Raw genomic sequence first — 21,556 nt, forward strand, 5'->3', positions numbered from 1 at the left:
ACAGCATGTGTTCCTGGGCTCTTTGGGGAGCTCACATTTTGAGTCTTTCAGCTTCATTGAGATTGTTGAGTAAAAGTATCTTTTTTCTTTCTTTTGATGAAAATGGTATTTTAGGGCTCATTAATTCTTATCGTACATATTGAACGAGTACATACGGTTCATATGCCTAATGTAAGACTGATATTGAATGAACTGAACTAATAGCCTTGCTTTATCTATCTGCGTGTATCATTCTCTCTTTCTCTCTCAGGTGTAACAACCGAACTCAGTGTGCAGTCGTTGCTGGCCCTGATGTTTTTCCTGACCCGTGTCCTGGAACGTACAAATACCTTGAGGTTCAGTACGAGTGTGTGCCATACAGTAAGTTCTCACACACATACAGATTTAAATTAAGCTTTGTTCAGTATTGCTATTGCTATTTCTCATACTTAGGGATTTGAACAAACTTCTAACTTTTAAGTATTAAACTTTGGTGTATAAGTCATTCTTTTGTGCTACAGGCTAGACATGAATTATATTTAAAATTGTGTGGCATGTTGAGAAGAGGCGTGCTATTACTTCTAAAAGATCCATGAATGCGTCAGACTTAAATTAATATTCTGGGTTTAATACAAGTTAATACAATCGACAGCATTTGTGACATAGTGTTGCCATAGTGTTACCACAAAAATGATTTTGATTTGCCCTCAAGGTTACAATGGAAGTAAAAGGCCATTTTTTGAAGATTTACAAGCAGAACTGTAAAGCTTATAATTTATTATAATTTATATATATTTTTTGTGTATTGTTTGACCTGCAAAGTTTTTTTTTTTTTTTTTTTATGGCTGTTTTAGGTTTTTAGGGTTTTTAAAGAAAGTTAAAAAAAAAATTAAAATTAAGGAAGTTTTAAAATGGGATAAAACATCGTTTATGCCCTGTGTCTATACATTTAAAACAGTCAGTATTTTAACATTTACAAATGGATCACATTAATTTCCATTGTACTGCAAGTTCTTTGCTATAATCCAGATTTTTTTTTTTGTTAAAAAAAAAAGGAAAATCAAGTTATAATTTGTACAATATAACCCTTTCACCATTTTATTTTTAATTAAGGCATTACTATTTTTGAAACTTTTCACTAACATAGTAAATGTATATGTATGTACATATAGTACATATAGAAACAGATTTTCCAGGTTAAAGTTAAGCTCTGTTGACAACATTTGTAGAATAATGTTGATTACCACAGAAAATGATTTATTTCTTTTATATAGAAGAAATTGAAGTTATAGAAACACTTGGAATGTGAAAATTGCATTTTTTACATTAATTATTCAGTAAAAGCCTGTTTATTATTTGAATTGTTCTTTTTGAGGTAGAAATACTTTTCTTGGTAGATGAAAGTTAAGCCTTACTGATGTAACTCCATTGTGATTCCTGTAAACATTGTTTTACAGAAAGTTACGTCATGTCCCTTTCTGGTATTATTGCATGTACGGTGTGATATTTGCCAGGTTTACTGGCTTTACTGAGGTTAAGTCGTCATGACAAGCTGGTTGAAGTATTGGATATAACTTTAGCCAGATGGCCAGTACACGATTCCCATGCCAACGCATATAATGTGTGGCTGTACTTCAGTCTCTTTTTGTCTGGCCCTCAGTACTTTGTAAGTGCCTTATTGTACCTACGGTTTTTGGTGTTCTTTCTGTGCTTTTTTTTTTTAAAGAAACCATGGTAATGGACTTTAATAATAAACATTACACCACAAATTCATTTCGATAGAGCTTAAACATTCAAGACGGCATTTTCTGAAATTTGGCCCCTTACAAGTACAGAAAAACAAGTGCACTCACATCTACTCATACAAAGAGCCTCAAGACCATAATAATGACTCCATTAATTCAGTCACTGTCAAATTTTCATATCGAATTGATTAGAAACTTTTGTACTTTCCTGAGAGTTTAGCATTGCAGTGATTGCTACCTGGCACCTCAATCTGTCACCAAATATAAACTTGTACCTGACAGAAAATGCATATGAATGTACTTCTGTTGCATTTATCCGCTGTTGTCCGACCTCGTCCCTTGCCATGACTCACGGGAAAAGAGCCTGTCAATCATCCGAGGGTTGAGCGATGTGGTTTCAAGTTCTCACGGATTCTGTGGGGTTGGTGTTCCAATCTGGGGTGGCCATGGCAACGGTGACGATAAATCAGTATCGTATGACTGCGGCACTGGCAGCAGGAAAAGCCTGAATACACTTACACACTCACATTCACATACACACTCATACTGATTCACAAATGGGTGGAATAGCAGAGACATGGTGGAATTTCTTGCACAGAGCTAAATGACACAAAGGACATACAGGCAGGATGCACACACGGTTCTTTTTGACCTTTTGACCATAAATCGTCCTGCATAGGGGTCATGAAGTGTGTGTGAGTGCTCATAAGTGCATACATGTGTGTTTGTGACCACCTGGTCAAAAAAAGGCCTAAAACATTTTTTCCACAGGCCCACTAATTAGTGGGGAGGTCCATCATACGTACAGACACGCACACAAACAGTCTCACATGCACACACACACACAGGCAGGTAATTTAATTACTTCAGTCTTAGAAACCCATGGGAACATGTTCCAAATGTTTTCTTGAGGTTTTTCTGGCTTTCTCTTCTCCCCTGTGATGGAGGAGTTGGCAGAACTCCAGTCAACCTTTCTGCTTTGGCCTCCATATGGGACGTCTGTTTTACCTACACACTCAAAAAACTTCACCTCATATACTGTAGATACTCAGTACCTGCTCCTTAGATCTGTGTGATTAACTACTGTCTTTATGGAAGGAATAAAGTAGTTTTTAAATTGTAGTCTCTTGCGTCTATTTACGTTAAAAGGATAGTTCACCACAAAAATGAAAATTCTCTCATTGTATACTCATTCCAATCCCAGCTTTATTCTTCTGTGGAATGCAAAAGAAGATGGTGTTAAAAATATTCCAACTGTGTTTGTCTATACAATACAAGTCAGTAGGGTCCAAAACAACCCCACTGATTTTCATTGTATGGACAAAATATTTTCTTTTGTGTTACACAGAAGAAAGAAAGTAATTCATGCTTGGAATGATATCAGGGTGAGAAAAAGTGGTACAAAGAATTTAGCGTGTTTAGCCCTTCCTCTTTTGATACTTAGGGAAAGCTGTGACCAATGAAAGGCCATGTAGAAATACATAAACATACATAAAATATTCATATTCCACTACATTTTGCTGTTTTTGCACTACGCATAACGGCAGATATAGTGCAGAAGTATGTGAAATGGGATGTATCTTGTCTCTTTTTGGCACTATCTTATCTGTTTGTTTGAACTCCTTTGCCAGCCCAGCATAGCAACATTGGCTCGGCCAATAGCGTGAATTTGGGGAGGGGCTATCTGTTTGACTGACCAATGACTGACTGGGAGTGTTTTGCAAACTTGTTTGGAAACAATCAATATTTTTGCAATTCTGTTTGATGTTGGCATGAAAAGGAAATCTATTTTCTAAATGTATATTATTGATATTTTTGTGCACAATTTATCTGTGCATGCATTGAATTTTTCCTTTTTTTCTTAATTCTTTAATCAAAATGTCAGTCTTCCAGTGAAACTGGAATATTTCTTTCTGATGACATATGTTGGACTTCTCCAAACTTTTAGTCCGCTTAAACCCCACCCTTTACTTACAATTGACCGCAACCTCGCATTCAGATCTGCCACCATCTAATCAACAAACGGTGGAAAGAACCATGTCCCTGACCTACAATTATTATTATTGTTTTAATAATCTGTTTTACTCAGATGTCTGTCACAATACAGAACAAATGATTTTGGTTAACATACAGTAGAAATCTGTACCATCACCCACATCGGCCTGTCAGCTGTGATGGATAAGGTACTAGTAGAGGAAGTCGTAACCTCCCAGTGGGCCTAGACGCATCACTTCTTTATATAACTGACAGTCACTGACTATCTGTTATTGATCCTTTTACAATGTGACTGAAACTCGACTAGGTGTGTGTGTGGGAGACATAATTGCTTCTAAATCAGATCTCCTGGTACCTCATTCACATACTCACACAGTCTCTCTCTCTTGTGTGGTGGCTTATTTATTGAGTGATGCATTAACAGTTCATCCTCATGCATATTTCATAGAGAAGTACACACACACACACACACACACACACACACACACAAAGGAACATAAATTGTAGCAACTGTCTAGATTGTAATTTTTTTCAAGGCAAGTCAACCTCTTATTGTCATTGCATGAGTACAATTAAATTATTTTAGTCTTCCACTGATGGTTGCATAACATTTAAAATAAGTATAAAAGTGTATGTAAATAGAATTTTTTGCAAAGATAGAAACATACAAAATTAAAACTAATATGATATTAAAACTGCGGTAAATTAAAGTGAGAAACAGATCATTTGAAGTATGTAATTTTCACATTACTATACCGTCACAAATGTAATTGCAACAATACTAGTTGTTTTCAAACTTTTGTTTTGCTCCTAACTCACAATGGCATTGTGTCAGGCTACAATTTTTAATATAAAAATGGGAAAATTCAGCTTTAAAATTGGTGTAGAACCAAATTGGAGTTAACCATATATCTTATACGAAATAAGTGAATAAAAAATGGTACACATTAAATCTGTGTCTTTTATCCATTAGTCAAGAGGGCTGGCCAAGAAACCTGGTCTGTATCTAAATCACAATACTCAAGGAACATGAACAATTTATGTGAAACAAACCCTATTTCTTTCTATTTTTTTTGTATTCTGTCTCTAGTTTGTTTTTATACATACATTTTTCTGGTTAATAGTCTAATATCACATGGACACACTATATTTGTTTTAAAAAATTATGATCACTTTGTTAATGGAATTTCTAGAATACAAATGAAGCACATTTTACTACTTTCACAAGATTGGGTTAAGACACGACGTGCATTACATGCATATGGAATTGAATTACTGTGAAGTATTTAATATTGCATCATTAATCTGTTGTTTCTTTCTCTCTCTTTCTCTCTTCTTCCACCCCTTTGTGAATGCAGAAGTGGAACAGAGAGGTAGGTCCATTACTTCCATTACTTTAATGTAATTTAAGTGTGTAATTCACTGTCAGGCTGTTATGGTGTTATTTGATACTAATGACAGATTGGCGATCAGTAGCTCATAATGGTTTATATTAGGAATGCGGAGGAGAAACTTGATCTCAGACCAAGGCTTTACTCCCTGAATTAGACCTCTATTTCTCACTGTCTCCTCTCTCTTGATCTGTCTCAGTGTATCTGGTGGTTTACCATGTATCAGATGAACAGGGAGGTGTTGCCACTGTTTAAAACTTAAGCTGCCGATTGTGCTGACCACAAGAAGTGGCAGTGTGAAACTGATGTCTTGCAATGTTTTGTCTCTTGAATGGCCTGGGGGGAATCTAGACTGTCAGACCTTAACATAATAACTTAATTTTCTGCATAGCTAGAGATGACGCATGAACAGTTATCAAATTTATCAAATGACGAGAACACTCAAATTGTGAATTGGCATTTTAAAATTGGAGCTTTTTATGCCAGGTTGCCTTGATTTGGAATAGAAAGACATGCATATTAAAAAGCAAATTTTAAATTGACAATAACAGAAAAATAGCAGTCATTTTTACTGTGTATTCAGTTAGGAGCCTCTCAAGGTTTTTCTCCAATAGCAAAACGCAGTTGCCACAGGCTTCTTGTTTGTAATATTTGAAACATATTTTTTCTGTAAAGCTGCTTTGAAACTAAATGCATTGTAAAAGGCACCATACAAATGAACATGAATTGAATACTTGAATATGAATTTAGAAATCAGAATGGTAAAAATAAATGGATGTATGGGCTACCAAAACATTCAAAAGTAAAAAAGTAATGAAAAATAAAAAATGAATAAACACAAATATACTTGAGTTTATCAAAGGCCAAGAAAAGTTCCGGGATGAAGACATATTGTGGAAAATGAATGCATCTAAAACAATAAAAGGAAACATCCAGCAACAGTTAAAATACCAGCCACACTTCCCATGAGGATGTCCCTCATTCTGGGAACGGAATGGTGGGAAAGGGCCGATACTGTGGAAGGCATTCTGTGTGACTGTTTGTGCGCTCACTTCTCTGTTTGTGTGTGACCATGTAAGTATATCTGCATGGTTTGCAGGAGTATCATTATAAATCAAAGAGAGCGAAAACATTAGACGTTCACACACACACACACACACACACACACACACACATACACACAGAGGGTTTAATCACAAGACTGTACATAAGATATGCATGACAGCCCGACCAACCATGTACGGGTATGGCTAACCCTGACTTTAAGCCAGTCTCAACTGTGTTTATTGGTCATTGATTTTTCACAGTGCTTCAAATTGTAATTTGAAGTACTCCCAAAAATTTTCCCAGGGTTAGAAAATACTGTTACTATTTTTCCAGCAATATATTGTGGGTAAGTTCATGCAATAGAATGTAAGTATTACAAGCTGTAATTCTGGAGGACAAATTAAGGTTGATTTGCATAAGGCTTAACAGATGATTATTTTCGTCTTCACATTTAATGTACCAGGAATAATAGGGTGATGATTCTTAACCACCCCCACATAAATGTTCACACAGTGTGAATTTTCCTCAGGGTTAGAGAAGTCGGTGAGACAGATTTTCAGAACCTCCTGAGGGATTCTGCTGGAGTCATGAACTATAAATCGGGTTACTAGTCATCAGATATGATTTAATAGATGTCTCTCTCTCTCGCTCAGGCTCAAAGCATGTAGCTTTCTGATAACTTTGGTTGCAGACCATTGCAGTTGTTAGTGTGCAATATGGATCAATGACATACAAGAGTGTTTACAATAGAGAAAAGGAGAAAAAAAAAAAATCTAGTTCAAAAAATGCACATGCCAAGTCCTTAGAAATGCTCTTTGTATTGATGTTGGTTATATGTAGTTTTGATTTCTGATGATAATGATTATAATAATGGTCATGTGATAGAACTATCAAGTAAAAAAAAAAAAAAAAATGCTTATACCTTCAGAATATTCAGTAATTTTTATTTTCCAAAAAATAAATATATTTCAATCTAAAAAGTAAAAATGTTTACAAATTTCATGAATTATTTATTCATGCATATGACTGGAAAGTCACACCACATGACATTTTACAGTCTGATCTAATCTTGCCTTGTTATAAAAAGGTAAAATTATCTGATATTTTAAGAAACATCGGCATTGACAGTCATGAGTCTGCATGGGTCTTTTTTGCAGATTTTTGCTTGTTGGTTGCACCATATGATTTTTTTGGTTGCACCGCATGACTATGATTTAGTGAACATTTTTTCAAAGACATCACACAAAATTATTCCAAAGTACTTAATAAGGACTTCTTTCTAGTAATTTCTTTCTTTTAAATAGACTTTTGTTCATTACATCAGGACAAATGTATCACCCTGACATTTTAATTCAGAAATTAAAACATGCTCCTTATAATAGAGAATACAAAAGGCCATTGTATGTGTGAACTGATTTTTTTGTATTTTTCTAACTAATAACTGTTTTTATAACTGTATATGACTAATAGGTAAGAGAAAAAATGTATTGAATTATAGTTAAAATATGACTGCAACTCACTCCCTCTTCCTCTTTCAGTCTTTCTATGTCCAGGTGTATTGAGAGGTGTGTACCAGAGTGAACACCTCTTTGAGTCAGACCACCAGTCTGGATCATGGTGTAAAGATCCCCTACAGTCATCCAACAAGATCTACTATATGCCCTGGACTCCATACCGCACAGATACACTGACTGAGTACTCATCTAAGGAGGACTTTATTGCAGGTCGGCCTACCACGACATACAAACTACCCCATCGTGTAGACGGCACCGGGTTTGTGGTGTACGATGGTGCACTTTTCTTTAACAAGGAACGTACACGCAACATTGTTAAATTCGACCTGCGAACTCGTATCAAGAGTGGTGAGGCGATTATTGCCAATGCTAACTACCACGACACCTCACCGTATCGCTGGGGTGGGAAATCTGACATCGATCTGGCAGTGGATGAAAATGGACTGTGGGTAATTTATGCCACCGAACAGAACAATGGACGAATTGTGGTCAGTCAGCTCAACCCATACACACTCCGAGTGGAGGGATCATGGGATACATCATACGATAAGCGATCGGCCTCCAATGCCTTTATGATCTGCGGAATCCTGTACGTAGTGAAGAGCGTTTACGAAGATGACGATAATGAAGCATTGGGGAATAAAATTGACTACATGTACAACACCGAGAAGAGCCGTGAAACACATCTCAGCATTCCATTCCCAAATTCCTACCAATATATCGCAGCTGTGGACTACAACCCCCGAGACAATTTGCTGTACGTGTGGAACAACTACCATGTTGTCATATATTCTCTCGACTTTGGGAACAATGACAATAGATTGGGCTTTGGTGAGTTTCCCTTTAATTCAAGTACATTTTATCTAATGTGTTATTTTTAATCCACTGGTAACTGAGCCACATATAGCATTTAATAACATTTAAAAATACTTTTACATTTGCGACAGTATTTTGTGATCTTAGATGTTTTTACACCTAATCAACCTTTCAGGATGATTTGATTGTTTTGTACAATGTCCCCTTTTACTTGGAAAATAGCACAAGGTCTACTTTTGTTGTGATTTTTTTCACAATTTTTTATTTTTGAGGTGCAAGGGTGAGTAAATAACGACAGATTTTTTTAGTTTTGAGTGAGCTGCCCCTTTAAGTATGTGTGACGTCATGGGTGAAATTTATTGCTCGCCCACAGAGTCAGAATTTAAGTCTTGTACTACTCTTTGATTGTCAGTTACAAATCTACTTTGAAGAACTGAACTGGCAGAGTTAGAAAGCCCTGTCATTTTCGCTCACTTATACAAGTATTCATGTCAATGATAAAAGAGACCTTCAGGATTTTTCCCCTGACTTACATTTTCAGAGAATGTTATTGTATAGGTTATCATAGTCCATTAGTCAGGTTGTTTTTCACTTTGTTTTATTCCTTCTTCACATTTAGAGTTCAGGCACACTACTTGCGCTGTATTGTATTGCAATTTTAGTCAGCTTGCCAGCTCAGCTGAAATACAGCTGAATTAATCATTATCTACAGTGTAAACTAACAGTTATTATCTCCGGCATCTACTGACATCCCCATTAGAACAGAGCAGAGTGTATCTCTTTGCTCTTAACTGGGTCCAAATTGAGCATATTGTATGAGATTTAGTTAATAAATTGCGACTAGATTCTCACCATGCACTGTCAGTTTATTACAGAACAGCTCACACAACAAGCAAATACTAAATACAACTAATACAATTTCCATCTCTGAATATTTATGTGTTTCTAAACCCACACACTGATTTGTGCAGAATTTAGTACTTCATTTTCAAAACAAATCTCAAAAGGTGTAAATAGCTTTAAAATAAAAAAATAGACCTCATCTGCAGGTGCAATATATGTAGGTGCTTGTTACTGACGCTGCCTGCATTCATTTTCTTTATTAACATACTCCACATCAAAGATCTTGTAAAGCTTGAGCTACAGCGGGAGTGTTAGCCACCTAAACTAATGCAGATCAGACGCTGTCTAGTGGTCATATCAAAGAGAATATTGCTATAACAACACCATCTTTGTGTAGTTCAGCTTTTAATTACATTTTATCTGGGTTTAATTAGTTTTTTATTTTGTCTGCATGTCAGCTTTGAAAGAGAAAAACAACTACATTCTGTCAATACAGCAGAGGAGAGAATGTTGTAGAATTCATTTAGAACTGCACGATTCTTAATAAATTAAAAATCATAATTATTTGCTTAAAGCAGAGATCACGATTCTAAAGAAAAATGTTTCTTTCTGACTAAATGTTCTTTGCGTTTCTAATCAGAAATGCAATAAACAAGTTAGAAGTACAGGTATGTGAATGAAAATATGGAAACATGTCCATATAAAAAACATACATTTAAATTATATTTGTTAGACCGACTTAAAGAAAAACATAAACACTGAGAAAAAGACAAATTAACCATTATTGATGTTTCAAAATTTGTTTTTGTGTGTAGAACGTTCACATTTTATATGGACTGCACTGCTATCACATGGGTGTTTTAATTGAGATCTTTTGACCCCTATATTTGGTTTGTTGCTACAAAAATACCAAATTTAGCTGTCTTAGCCATTAATTCCCAATAAATACTAAAGTTACTAGAGTTATTGTTACTACAATGAAACTGTAGTAACTTGGTATTATCTTAAGTCGCTGTTGTAGCATGTTGGTTCACTCTGCAGTCATTGTGTCAATGCCCCAGGGCAGCTATTTTCAAGTCATGCAAGCACACCTCCAATATACTGAAGAGTGAAAAGACTGAAATGTCAAAAACTATGTGCCATAACATAAGTCAATTTTACAATAAAAAACTGACAGCAATGTTTAAATCAGCCTTTTTTTTTAGGTTTGCACAACTCATGCGCATGCAGTGCAAAAAGAGCAAGAAATGCCAATGACAACAAGCCAATTACATCTTTTTCTTGAAAGGCAGGACCTTATTTTCTACAGCTGCCATATTGAGAACTTTGGTTTAAGTAGATTTTTTAAATGTCTACCTCTGTTTGATGCAGAATGCATATTCATTTCACTATCATTCACTAGACATTATCATTATCACTATTATCCTTATGGTTTCACTATTAATGGGAGTTAGTATTATTAATCATTTCTAGTTAGTATTATTAAGTCTGCACAAAATGAAATGAAAATCTACACAGAATAAAATAACTATTTTAAAACAATAATTTTCATGTGTAAGTCAGAGTGCTAGCATATTGAGTACTACAGTTTTAATAGGTGATATAGTTTTATCAGCTATAAATAGATGATAGGCCTAAGTTTTGTATGTGTGCTGCACGTCCCTGAACAAAGTATGTTGTATGTTTCTCTTGGAAGAGTTTAAGTGCTTGAGAAAGCTCTGGCATTCAGGTTAGCTGGGAGGACATTGAAGGATTCAGATCTACAGGAACAGTAAAGAGAGAAGATGAAAAGATTGAAAGAGATTAGATTTGTGCTTTCCTTTCCTCTTTGTATCTCTGACTTTCTCTTGCTACTTCACGGTTTCTTTTTCTTTTTATGGGTCTCTCATTGTCACTCTTGGGTGCAAATTCAAGCTTTTGCGCTACACTTTTGGCCCAATATTTCAGCACGAAAACCTGCATCTTATTCGCTACTGCACAAGCTAATTCAGATTAACCAGCCACAAAATGCACTGGCTAATGGGCCCGTTAACACCAACACGAAACAAAAATACTGTCTCGTTTTCACATGCGATTTGTCTGTTCAGACCAATGCTTGAAAAGGAAGTCAAAGGGTATTTGTTGAGATTTTTATATTCACTATAGTGTTTGGCAAAAAACTAAACACAAGTAAGAAAGTCTGTTTCCGGATTCTTCCTCTGCTATCCACTCAGAAACAATTGTATGTGAGCACCACCAAATCATAGTTTTATATAACAGCATGTGACTAAAAGTGTGAATCTTTTTGCGCCATCTTTATTTTGAAAAAGAAATGAAAAATAATTCATAAAAAGATCAGTTGAATTGACGGCAGATAAATGAACAGGTATTCATTCAAATTAAATGTTTATCATAAATAATTTTTGCACTGAAAATCCAAGCCTTTCTGATATTAACATCAATGAACAGTAAAGTGATTTTTGTGTACATTTTCTATTAATCATGGTAGGTGTAACTCTTCATAATGAAGAAGAGTGTTATAACTGGGCATATATCCAGAACGGCTGTGCAGTCAAGCATATAATCAACATTTTTTAAGAGCCAATTCAGGTGTCTGGATCACAGTGCTGGAGTAATGCTGTACATTCCCAGTAAACTATGCCGATTGCAATAGTCTGCTGCAACCTCCACAATTTAGCAATCAGAGCAGACCAACAAGATTGGGAATTGTGGCTTGCAAATTGTTAGCGTTCAATATTATGAACTCGATTTGCATAGTTCTATTGGTGAATATGGTGCTCAAACAATACAGATTTGCAAATCAGAATCAGCAGTTAAATCCTTAGTATATTTCTGCCATTTACTTTTATCTTTTCTCTCAAACACACAACTGTTCATCCAAAGATCACAGACACCCACTCTGCGCCATAGAAAAAAATAGCTTTAAAGGTTGATAGAAATGAAATTAGTTCTGCTCTGTTAAGCATGCTCACACTGAGGAAATAAAAAACATGCACACATGTGTTTCACATGTAACACTCACCATCTCTCACTTAAACACATCTTGAAGTCTTACTGGTGATAGCAGTTTAATCTGCTTTCCTTTAAAGCATGCTCTCAACTCTCTCGCTCTCATACCCAGAATCATCTTCCTCCAGGTTTGCTTTAAAGTCTGATGCTAATGTAATATGTTAGGATTGGCACCGCAGATAGTTTAAGTGGAATAGCCTCCGTGCTCCTTTAGTGGAGTGAAGGCTTCTGTTCTCTGCTTTTATTAAATGAGAGAATGTCTAACATACGGTTAAAACTCTCTTCATTGGCAATTACAGCTCAGTACAGAGAGAAAACTTTATTTAAACCGATCCGCAGGAACAAGAATGCACCTGGATCTGCCAGCAGGGAGTTTAACACACAGATCAATCAGTAATAGAGTGATCTTCGCACTTACACTTGTATGCACGCACTTCAGAGCTCAAAAACATTCTCACATTAACACACACATACAGTATACACGCACACAGGGTGCAAAATTAACTTAATACTACACCTGCGCGAGTAGTGGGAGAATTGGAAACATTTTTTGCTCCATAAATATATATTTTTACTCAGGTGCTGCTGTATTTTGCATATTGTTTATTTACGTAAATATAATTTTGAAGTATTTATTAGATATTTAATTGAATTATTATATTTTTGACTGTATGTGAGTAGGACAACGTTGTTTTTCCTTGAAAAATTGTGACAAACAGCACAGATCATTGAGTCACTCACAGAATCATACACAAGCTGTTGTCTGTCTCATAGTACTGCACCTGTCACAAAACATGAAGACACATCATTATTTTGTTTGTCATATTTTTGTTTTGATGGAAATGCAAAAAGGGGTCCTCAGCAAACCTCCAATGAGGCCTTAAGATGACTTAAAATGTCAAATAAACAATTGCAACTAAAATAAAAATATACATTTGATTTATTATTAATTATTAATATTTATTTTATTTTAATTCACCCCCTTAAAGGGATAGTTCACCCAAAAATCAAAATTTGATGTTTATCTGCTTACCCCCAGGGCATCCAAGATGTAGGTGACTTTGTTTCTTCAGTAGACCACAAATGAAGATTTTTAACTCAAACCGTTGCAGTCTGTCAGTCCTATAATGCAAGTCAATGGGCACACAATCTTTGAGAGTAAAAAAACATGCACAGACAAATCCAAATTAAACCTTGCGGCTCGTGATGATACATTGATGTCCTAAGACACGAAACGGTCGGTTTGTGCAAGAAACTGAACAGTATTTTTATCATTTTTTACCTCTAATACACCACTATGTCCAACTGCCCTGAGCACGTGCACAGCATCCGGTGCGTGACGTCTGTATGTGCTCTGGCTTAGTTTATGCAAATGCCAGAAGCGATCTGTCGCGCCTATACGTCACTCATTGTTTACACAGTGCACAGAGATTGTGAGTATGACGGCTAATCAAAATGGTAATTACTTGCGCTTATCCTGGTTGTTCAAACCAACTTAAACCTGAAAGATTACATTTTCTCGCACGAACTCATCCGGGAGTGTTGACTTTTCACATATTCCCAACTTCTGAGCCTGCTCGCTTGAAGTTATGGTTGCTTGCTCTTCGGTTGGATATCGACACACCCACCGGATGCCGTGCACGCGCTCAGGGCAGTTGGACATAGTGGTGTATTAGAGGTAAAAAATGATAAAAATACTGTTCAGTTTCTTGCACAAACCGATCGTTTCGTGTCTTAGGACATCAATGTATTGTCACGAGCCGCAGGGTTTAATTTGGATTTGTCTGTGCATGTTTTTTTTTACTCTCAAAGATTGTGTCTTGCATTATAGGACTGACAGACTGCAACGGTTTGAGTTAAAAATCTTAGTTTGTGTTCTACTGAAAAACAAAGTCACCTACATCTTGGATGCCCTGGGGGTAAGCAGATAAACATCAAACTTTAATTTTTGGGTGAACTATCCCTTTAACAACTGCTTTTTTTCCCTTGGAAAAAACCTGTATATATATATATATATATATATGAGGTAGCCTAATTTTGAAAGTGTTATTTCAACACTATCTCACGAACAATTTGTACGTATTTTACGAGGTGACTAATTCGTATGAATTTGTAAGATCTCACTCGTACGATTTTGTACGATTTGTCTAAACCCCAGTGACGGGTAGGTTTAGGGGCGGAGTTAGGTGTAGGTCATTCATACGAAAATACGTACGATTTAGCAAAAATCATATGAATTTGAGTGAGGTAGTACGAATTAGTAAAATATGTACGAAATATGCCATGAGATCGGGCTGGTTATTTTCAAAAGTGGAAAAATCATGTTAATTGATAAAATCTAACAAATAACCCATTATTATAACAACAAAATACATTTTAGCCATACCAATGTCTAAAATATTTTATTATGTAGAAGGTGTGAATAAAAAAGGTTTTTAAATCCTTATCCAGGATGTTTGATTATTGCTGTGGACAATGGGGGACCTTGGAGTCAAAACAATTGAGAACCAGCGCTTCAGGCATTGTAGATAAACCTTTAATTGTGAACTTTCCACTGAGGACAAAGTAATTAAAAGATGTTCTTTACTGGACTTGAATAGCATTGATTTGAATAGCTCACATCATTTACATCAGTGAGGGTTAGGTTCTTTATAGCGATCATTCTTACTGATGTCCGGTTTGTCAGTAAATCGTTATTTTGAGTTAGATCTTTTCACTGAATCAGTTGAACAGTTTCACAAAACAGGTCTAAAGAATCAGTTTGAGCAGTTCTCTTAGCTCAATGAACCAAGAACCATTTCATTTGGACATGTCTGTCTTGTGAGTTACTGACTTATTGAACTTAGAAGCGAGTATTTTAAGTGTTTTGAAGATTTGACTGATGGGGCAAAATGAGACTTTAATAGCTGAATTATGAAAATGTTATGAATAAAACACACTGCAAATTTACAGTATCTGAGACTTGACTGTAAGAAAATTTTATCAGCACACATATGCAAGAGAGTTGTTTTTAATAAAAAAGCATTTTATTAAAATGTCTTATTCAGCCAAGATCTAAATACAAATCATATTTAGGTTTCTAAATGACTTTTTGTTTTATATGAGCTGAATCATGGCTGCAACAGACTGAAGTGGGACATATGAAACACTGTTACTAATAAAACTGTAATCACCTACACATGGCTTTATTGAAACATTGTGCATGTTTTATCCTCCACCATAATGTCAGGGACCACATAGTGACATGAAAGACGCAAACAAACAGTTTAAAAAATGACCAATTCATTTCAATCAAAATGTATAATGTTGCAGTTCCTTAGACAGTTACTGAGTTTATTTAGCAACATCCATTTTTACCCACATTTGCTGTTTGGCATTTTAACCTTGCTCGCACATATACTTACACACGTGTACACACACACACATACGTTTACACAGACTGCTGACCTAGAGCATCTCACTATGTAGATCTGAGAGGATAAGAGTGCGGATTACAGCGGTAACCCCACCAAGGGGACTTACATTGCTATTACCATACTGCTGATAACAGGAGGAAGAGGAGAGGAGACTGGGCTTACATTTTTCCTCTCTGTTTGTGCTTTTTGCATTTTTATGATTACAAATTCTCTCTTTTTTAGTCTTTGTTTCTGAACTCACTCTTTTTAGGACCTGTATCTCTTTGTTAAGCAGTGGACACAAAAAGTGTTTGGCCACTGAAGTCACACTTAAAAAATGTGTGAATGTCACTGCATTATTTACAAAATATCAAACCAAGTGGCATTTGCATACAAATGATTCTAGACCTTTTCTGAAAACTAATGTCACTGAGCCATTTTTACAATTACTTTTAACCAATTGGTGTCAGTGACACCAGTTGTATTGGAACACATTAAACAACCACAATGCATCCAAACCAAATAATTTTGTGTGAAATATTTTCTCTTACATCTAAGGAACATATCTGTTATTTTATAGTTTGAAACAGTATAGTTTGAACCCTGTATTATGATGTAAGAGGGAACAAAATAGTTAAGTAGTCCTCAAATGCCATGTTCATTGCAGCAGCATCTCTGAGAAATTGCATTATGTAGAAAGCTTCTAAATGAGTGAGCATGTTTTTGGGAGTAAAGTGTACTCCACATGTGATTTAACAAAATGAAAGGTTTTCTATTGTTTATGTAAATAAACTGACATTAATTGTTATCTAGAATTCATTATGATCTAGAAACCTGCGTGTGATGTGATTAATAACAGTCCTATATTGTTGAACCAATGTAGTTCACAATGTGAATAAACACAGTGTGAACATTTTCTATGTTTTCAGTTAAACAGGAATGACTAGTTAATTTCTCTATCAATGTGCTGTACTAAAGTGGTTAAACAGTGTGTATGAAACGCACCCCTGATTTGGTGCTCAAAAACATTTCTTATTTTCGATTTTAAAAACAGTTAATATTTTTGTGGAAAGAACCTTTTAAGAAGAAAACAAAACTGAAACCAAAGCTAAGAAGAACCATTTATTTGAAATAGAAAATTTTTGTAAAAATAACAATGGCTTTTGTTCAATTCAGTGCACCCTTGCGGAATAAAACTATACATTAAAAAATAAATAAATAAATAAAAATATTACTGAACCCAAACATTTGAACATTAGTTTACTATAAATTTCACTTGGTTTGATCCAATTATTGCTATTTACAAACCATTAACTACGATTGTTGCCTCAATAAACTCTTAATTTGCTGTTTATTAATAGTTAAGGTAGTTGATATGTTTAGGTATTGGGTAGGATTAGGGATGTAGAATATTGTCATGCAGAATATGTGCTTTATAAGTAATAATAACCAGCTAATATGTTAATAATAGGCATGCTAATAAGCAACTAGTTAATAGTGAGAATTGGTCCCTGTACTAAAGTGTTACCATATTTTTTTAGATAGTGCAAAGACATTCATACATTTAAAGTCTGACTTAAATGGGACTGCTATACATACCGTACTCTGTTTTATCTCTCTATTCTTTGATAAATTAGATGTATGGAAATTTTCCTAGGTTTTAAAATTCATCATCAATAGCAGCTTGAAAAGCAAAACTTGCACCAGTCACTGATTTCCTGTGTGGTTGCCATGACGCTGTCTTCTGACTGGTCCTGATCAGCAAGGTGACATTGTTTCCTGTCTCTGTGTGGGCTGAGGCATATTTAACAGGACTATGTGCGTTGAGCAGCCCCGAAAGATTCAACGTTCCGGTCACACCTGAAAGTATGACCGAACATCAAATGACCCGATTTCATACAGCGGTTTTCCGACGAGCTGGTTGTCGTAAATAGACGTCCGATTATATATTGCCTTCTCTTTCATGTTAGTCTACAGGAAGAAATGGGCTTAACAGACCGCGCTGGAAGCCCACTCTGAAGTCACGCTGCCTTTAAAAGTGTTTGGAATAATAGAAGATAAATGACCTTTACCCTCAAGGAGTGAGTCAGCCATCTTTCCACCGATGCAGAGAATAGAAGACTTCCTTTGATCGGCCGCCAATCAAAGCACCCTTTCCGTCGGAAAACACACACGTTGCCCTCTATCTGTACCCCTATTGTGTCTGAGTAGGCTGTATCACGGAGATGACAATCTAGAGACATGGAGGGCATGGCAGACAGGCGGTCATCGGCAAGAAAGGAGCGATGGAGAGATTTGGAAGGTGGATGAAAGGGCTGGTTTGTCATTTAATGGCTTCTGTGTGAAAAAGGAAGGGAGGGTGCCATGCCTGTCTGTGAGTGTGTGTGTGAGCGATTAGTCACTGTAGAATGCTCTGCTGCTTTCTGAGTCTTGCCTCAGTAGCTCCTCACACAGACAGTTACAGAAATAGAAACAGGAAGTGCTTTCATTTCACTCAGCGGCCCTTTAAAATCACAGTCAGATTTGCCGCACAGAGGGAGGTGGGGGAGAGAGCGAAGAGAAAAGAGGGCAGGAAAAGTGATGAGAGGAGATGTGAGGGGATATTTGGATCAGTGCATCTCTATAATAAGCCAGAGCTGTCTGATGGGATATAGTCTAAGAAAGAGGAACTATCTTTCGTTCTGAACTGCTAACGAGGGCTCACGCTGCCTTATGATTGCACAGCTTTGTTAGTGCACATTTTCAGGTATAATTTATGCACCGGCAAGTACATCATGTGCTAAATCTATTAGGGCAGGGTCAGTGGTGGATCTGCAATGTAGGCAGTGCTGCGGTTATGTTCCCCCTACCCAGACAAGCAAAGCCTCTCTTCAACATTGATAATAATACAAAATGTTTCTTGAGCTCCACATCAGCATTTTAGAATGATTTCTGAAGAATCCTGTGACATTACATATTTTACATATTTTGAATTCTAATAGCTTTTCACAATATTATTGTTTTTGCTGTATTTTATATAAAATAAATGCCACTGTGGTTAGCATAAGAAATTTACCAAACTTTTTAATGGTAGTGTATGCTTAAGTAACTTACAGTTAATCACGTAACAGATTGTTACTGCAGGATTTTTACATTCTTTTGCAATAAAAAAAATGCAGTTTAGATTATTTACAGTTTGTGAATCAGTTCAAACTTGTTGTGTCAGTTAATTAATTTCAAAGCTCTGATTTAGTAATTCAGATTTTCATGTAGGCATATTCAAATATTTTAATAAATATATATTTATGTGATTTTTGTGTTTATTCCTCTCTTTTGTTATCCTGGTGCATATAAATGAAAATATCTTTATATATATATATATATATATATATATATATAGTTGTTGGTACCCATGGTAAATACGATCAAAGAAGGCTGTGAATATAAACCTGCATTATTAATCCTTTTGATCTTTTATTTAAAACAAAGCACAAAAATCTAACCTTTCATTGAACTAAAACAATTGAAAATGGGGGAAAATCTCATTATGAAGTAAATGTTTTTTCTCAAATACACGTTGGGCACATTTATTGGTACCCCTAGAAATTCTTATGAGTAAAATATCTGTGAGGTATATTCACATTCATATTTACAATTTTGTGCACACCAGAGTGATTATGAACATGAAATTATCCAGCCATGGCTTCCTGTTTCACAGCAATATAAACAGGAGGGAAAACAAAGGCCAAACTCCCTTAATCATCCATCACAATGAGAAAAGAATTTATTTCTGATGTGCAGCAACAGATAATTGAGCTTCACAAATTAGAAAGTGACTTTAAGAAAAGAGCTAGAGCAGTGAAAATTCCCATTTCCACCATCAGGGCAATAATTAAGATAATAATTAATTTCCAATCAACAGAAAATGTTACAAATCTGCCTGGAAGAAGATGTGTAGGAGGGTTTCAAGAAAAAAAAAAAAAAATCAAGAAAAGAAAATGCTCTCATCCAAAAACAATCACCAGCTTATTCAGTTGTCAGACATGACTGGGACTTCAAACAGGAATGGTTTCTATGGTCAGATGTAACTAAAAATTATACTGCTGCATTTTTAATGTTGTGGGCCTATATTTCTGCTGGAGGTCCTGGACATCTTGTTTAGACACATGGCATCACTGATTCTATCAAATACCAACAGATAAAAAAATCTAAACGTTACTGACTCTGTTAGAAATCTTATAATGGGCCATGTTTGGATCTTCCAACCGGACAATAATCCAAAAACAAACCTTAAAAACACAAAAATAGGTCACTGGGCACAAAACCAAGTTTCTTCTATAGCCATTCCAGTTCCCTGACCTGAACCCTGTAGAAAATGAGTGGGGTGAACTGAAGAGGAGAAGCACCATCGTGGTGTTCTCTAACCTCATCAGACATTATAGGAGAAAACTCAGAGCTGTTATTTTGGCAAATGGAGGTTTCAAAAAGTCTTGAATAAAAGGGTACCGTTAATTGTGTCCAATGTGTATTAGAGAAAAACATTTATTTCATAATGATATTTCCCCGCATTTAAAATTCTTGTACTCCAATGAAAGGTTAGATTTTTGTGATTTTTAAAAAATAAAAGATCAAAAGGATTAACAATGCAGATTTATTTTCACAGCCTTTGATCATATTTACCATGGGTACCAACAATTCTGACCACGTGTATATAGTGAAAAACATGCCCTGATAATTTTTCACCATGTTTTAAACGTGTTTTATTACTTTTTTTTTTTTTCAGTGATGTGCATCTAATCAGAGCTAATAATACATAAATATTGAAATTTATACTGAATCAAAGGCTTAAAACATATCAGGATACTGTATATAAAACTATATATTTCAGTTAAAATAAAAAAAACCCCCAAAAAAAACATTTCCATTGGTCCTAGAACGGAGCCTTGTGGGATCTTGATCCTGCATTCTTTTCATATCCACTTTTTATTAAAGTACATCACCATGGCTTATTCACAGACAAACATGAAAATGGAAAAAAAGTAGCTGTCCTCTAGTGTTCTTCAAACCTCTTCACAGTTCTGTCTTTTTTCCAGCAGTTGCTGCGGCAACAAGAGCATCTCCAGATAAACACTGCAAGACAGAAAGACAGGGACTAAGAAACAAAAAGAAACGAAAAAAGAGAGGGAAGCTATCTCTTTAGTTCTACTCTTCGGCTCTCTCTGTGTGTGCTAGTACGTGTTTATCCACAGGCACACATGTATTGTAGACAGAACTGTTACAGCATAGTTTAGTCTAGCCCAGGCTTTAAGGGATGTTTACTCCCTGTCATGTCATATCCTGAGCTTCCGACACAGATTCTTTCTCACTTTATATCAATAAACAAAGCTACATATATGCATTTGACTGCTATATGCCAGATTCAGGCCCTCAGGTGTGTGCTTGTGTGTTTGAGAGAGAGACAGACAGGAACAGAGCGTGCCAGTGGGGAGTTATGACGTTTAAACATCATCTATCTTTGCCTCTCTGAAGTCCTTGCACTCAGGGATCAGGCCTGTCAAAACATACACTCCCAACTGCTGCACAGGGCACAAAGACACACATTTACACACACAAACACTCTCCAGAAACCTGACTCATTCAGTCATCCCTGAAACAGCAGAGATGCCTAGAGAGAGAGACAGAGATAGAAGATGTCTCTGTTTTAGCAGCGTTCTTTGGGCAAATGTCTGTGCTTAAACAGCAGCTGTGCAAAAATGAAATTTTTAATATTTAAAAATGTACATGTGAAATGTAAATAAATGTAATATTTTAGAATTTTTAATGGACATATAATTGACAGATCA

The 21,556-nt window shown here is 35.7% G+C and overlaps 1 protein-coding gene across 4 annotated transcripts in view; it reads left to right on the plus strand.

Moving 5' to 3' along the window:
- Positions 1–21,556, plus strand: part of adgrl3.1 (adhesion G protein-coupled receptor L3.1) — a 99,123-nt gene that overhangs the window by 33,350 nt on the left and 44,217 nt on the right. For all 4 annotated transcript variants that reach the window (XM_058769609.1, XM_058769613.1, XM_058769620.1 and 1 more), the window contains exons 4-6: positions 251–360; positions 5,078–5,092; positions 7,696–8,502. In XM_058769609.1, the coding sequence (XP_058625592.1) occupies positions 251–360; positions 5,078–5,092; positions 7,696–8,502 (932 nt within the window). The remainder of the gene's footprint in view (positions 1–250; positions 361–5,077; positions 5,093–7,695; positions 8,503–21,556) is intronic.

The sequence above is a fragment of the Onychostoma macrolepis genome, chromosome 01 (genome assembly GCF_012432095.1).
Source record: "Onychostoma macrolepis isolate SWU-2019 chromosome 01, ASM1243209v1, whole genome shotgun sequence".
NCBI lineage: Eukaryota > Metazoa > Chordata > Actinopteri > Cypriniformes > Cyprinidae > Onychostoma > Onychostoma macrolepis.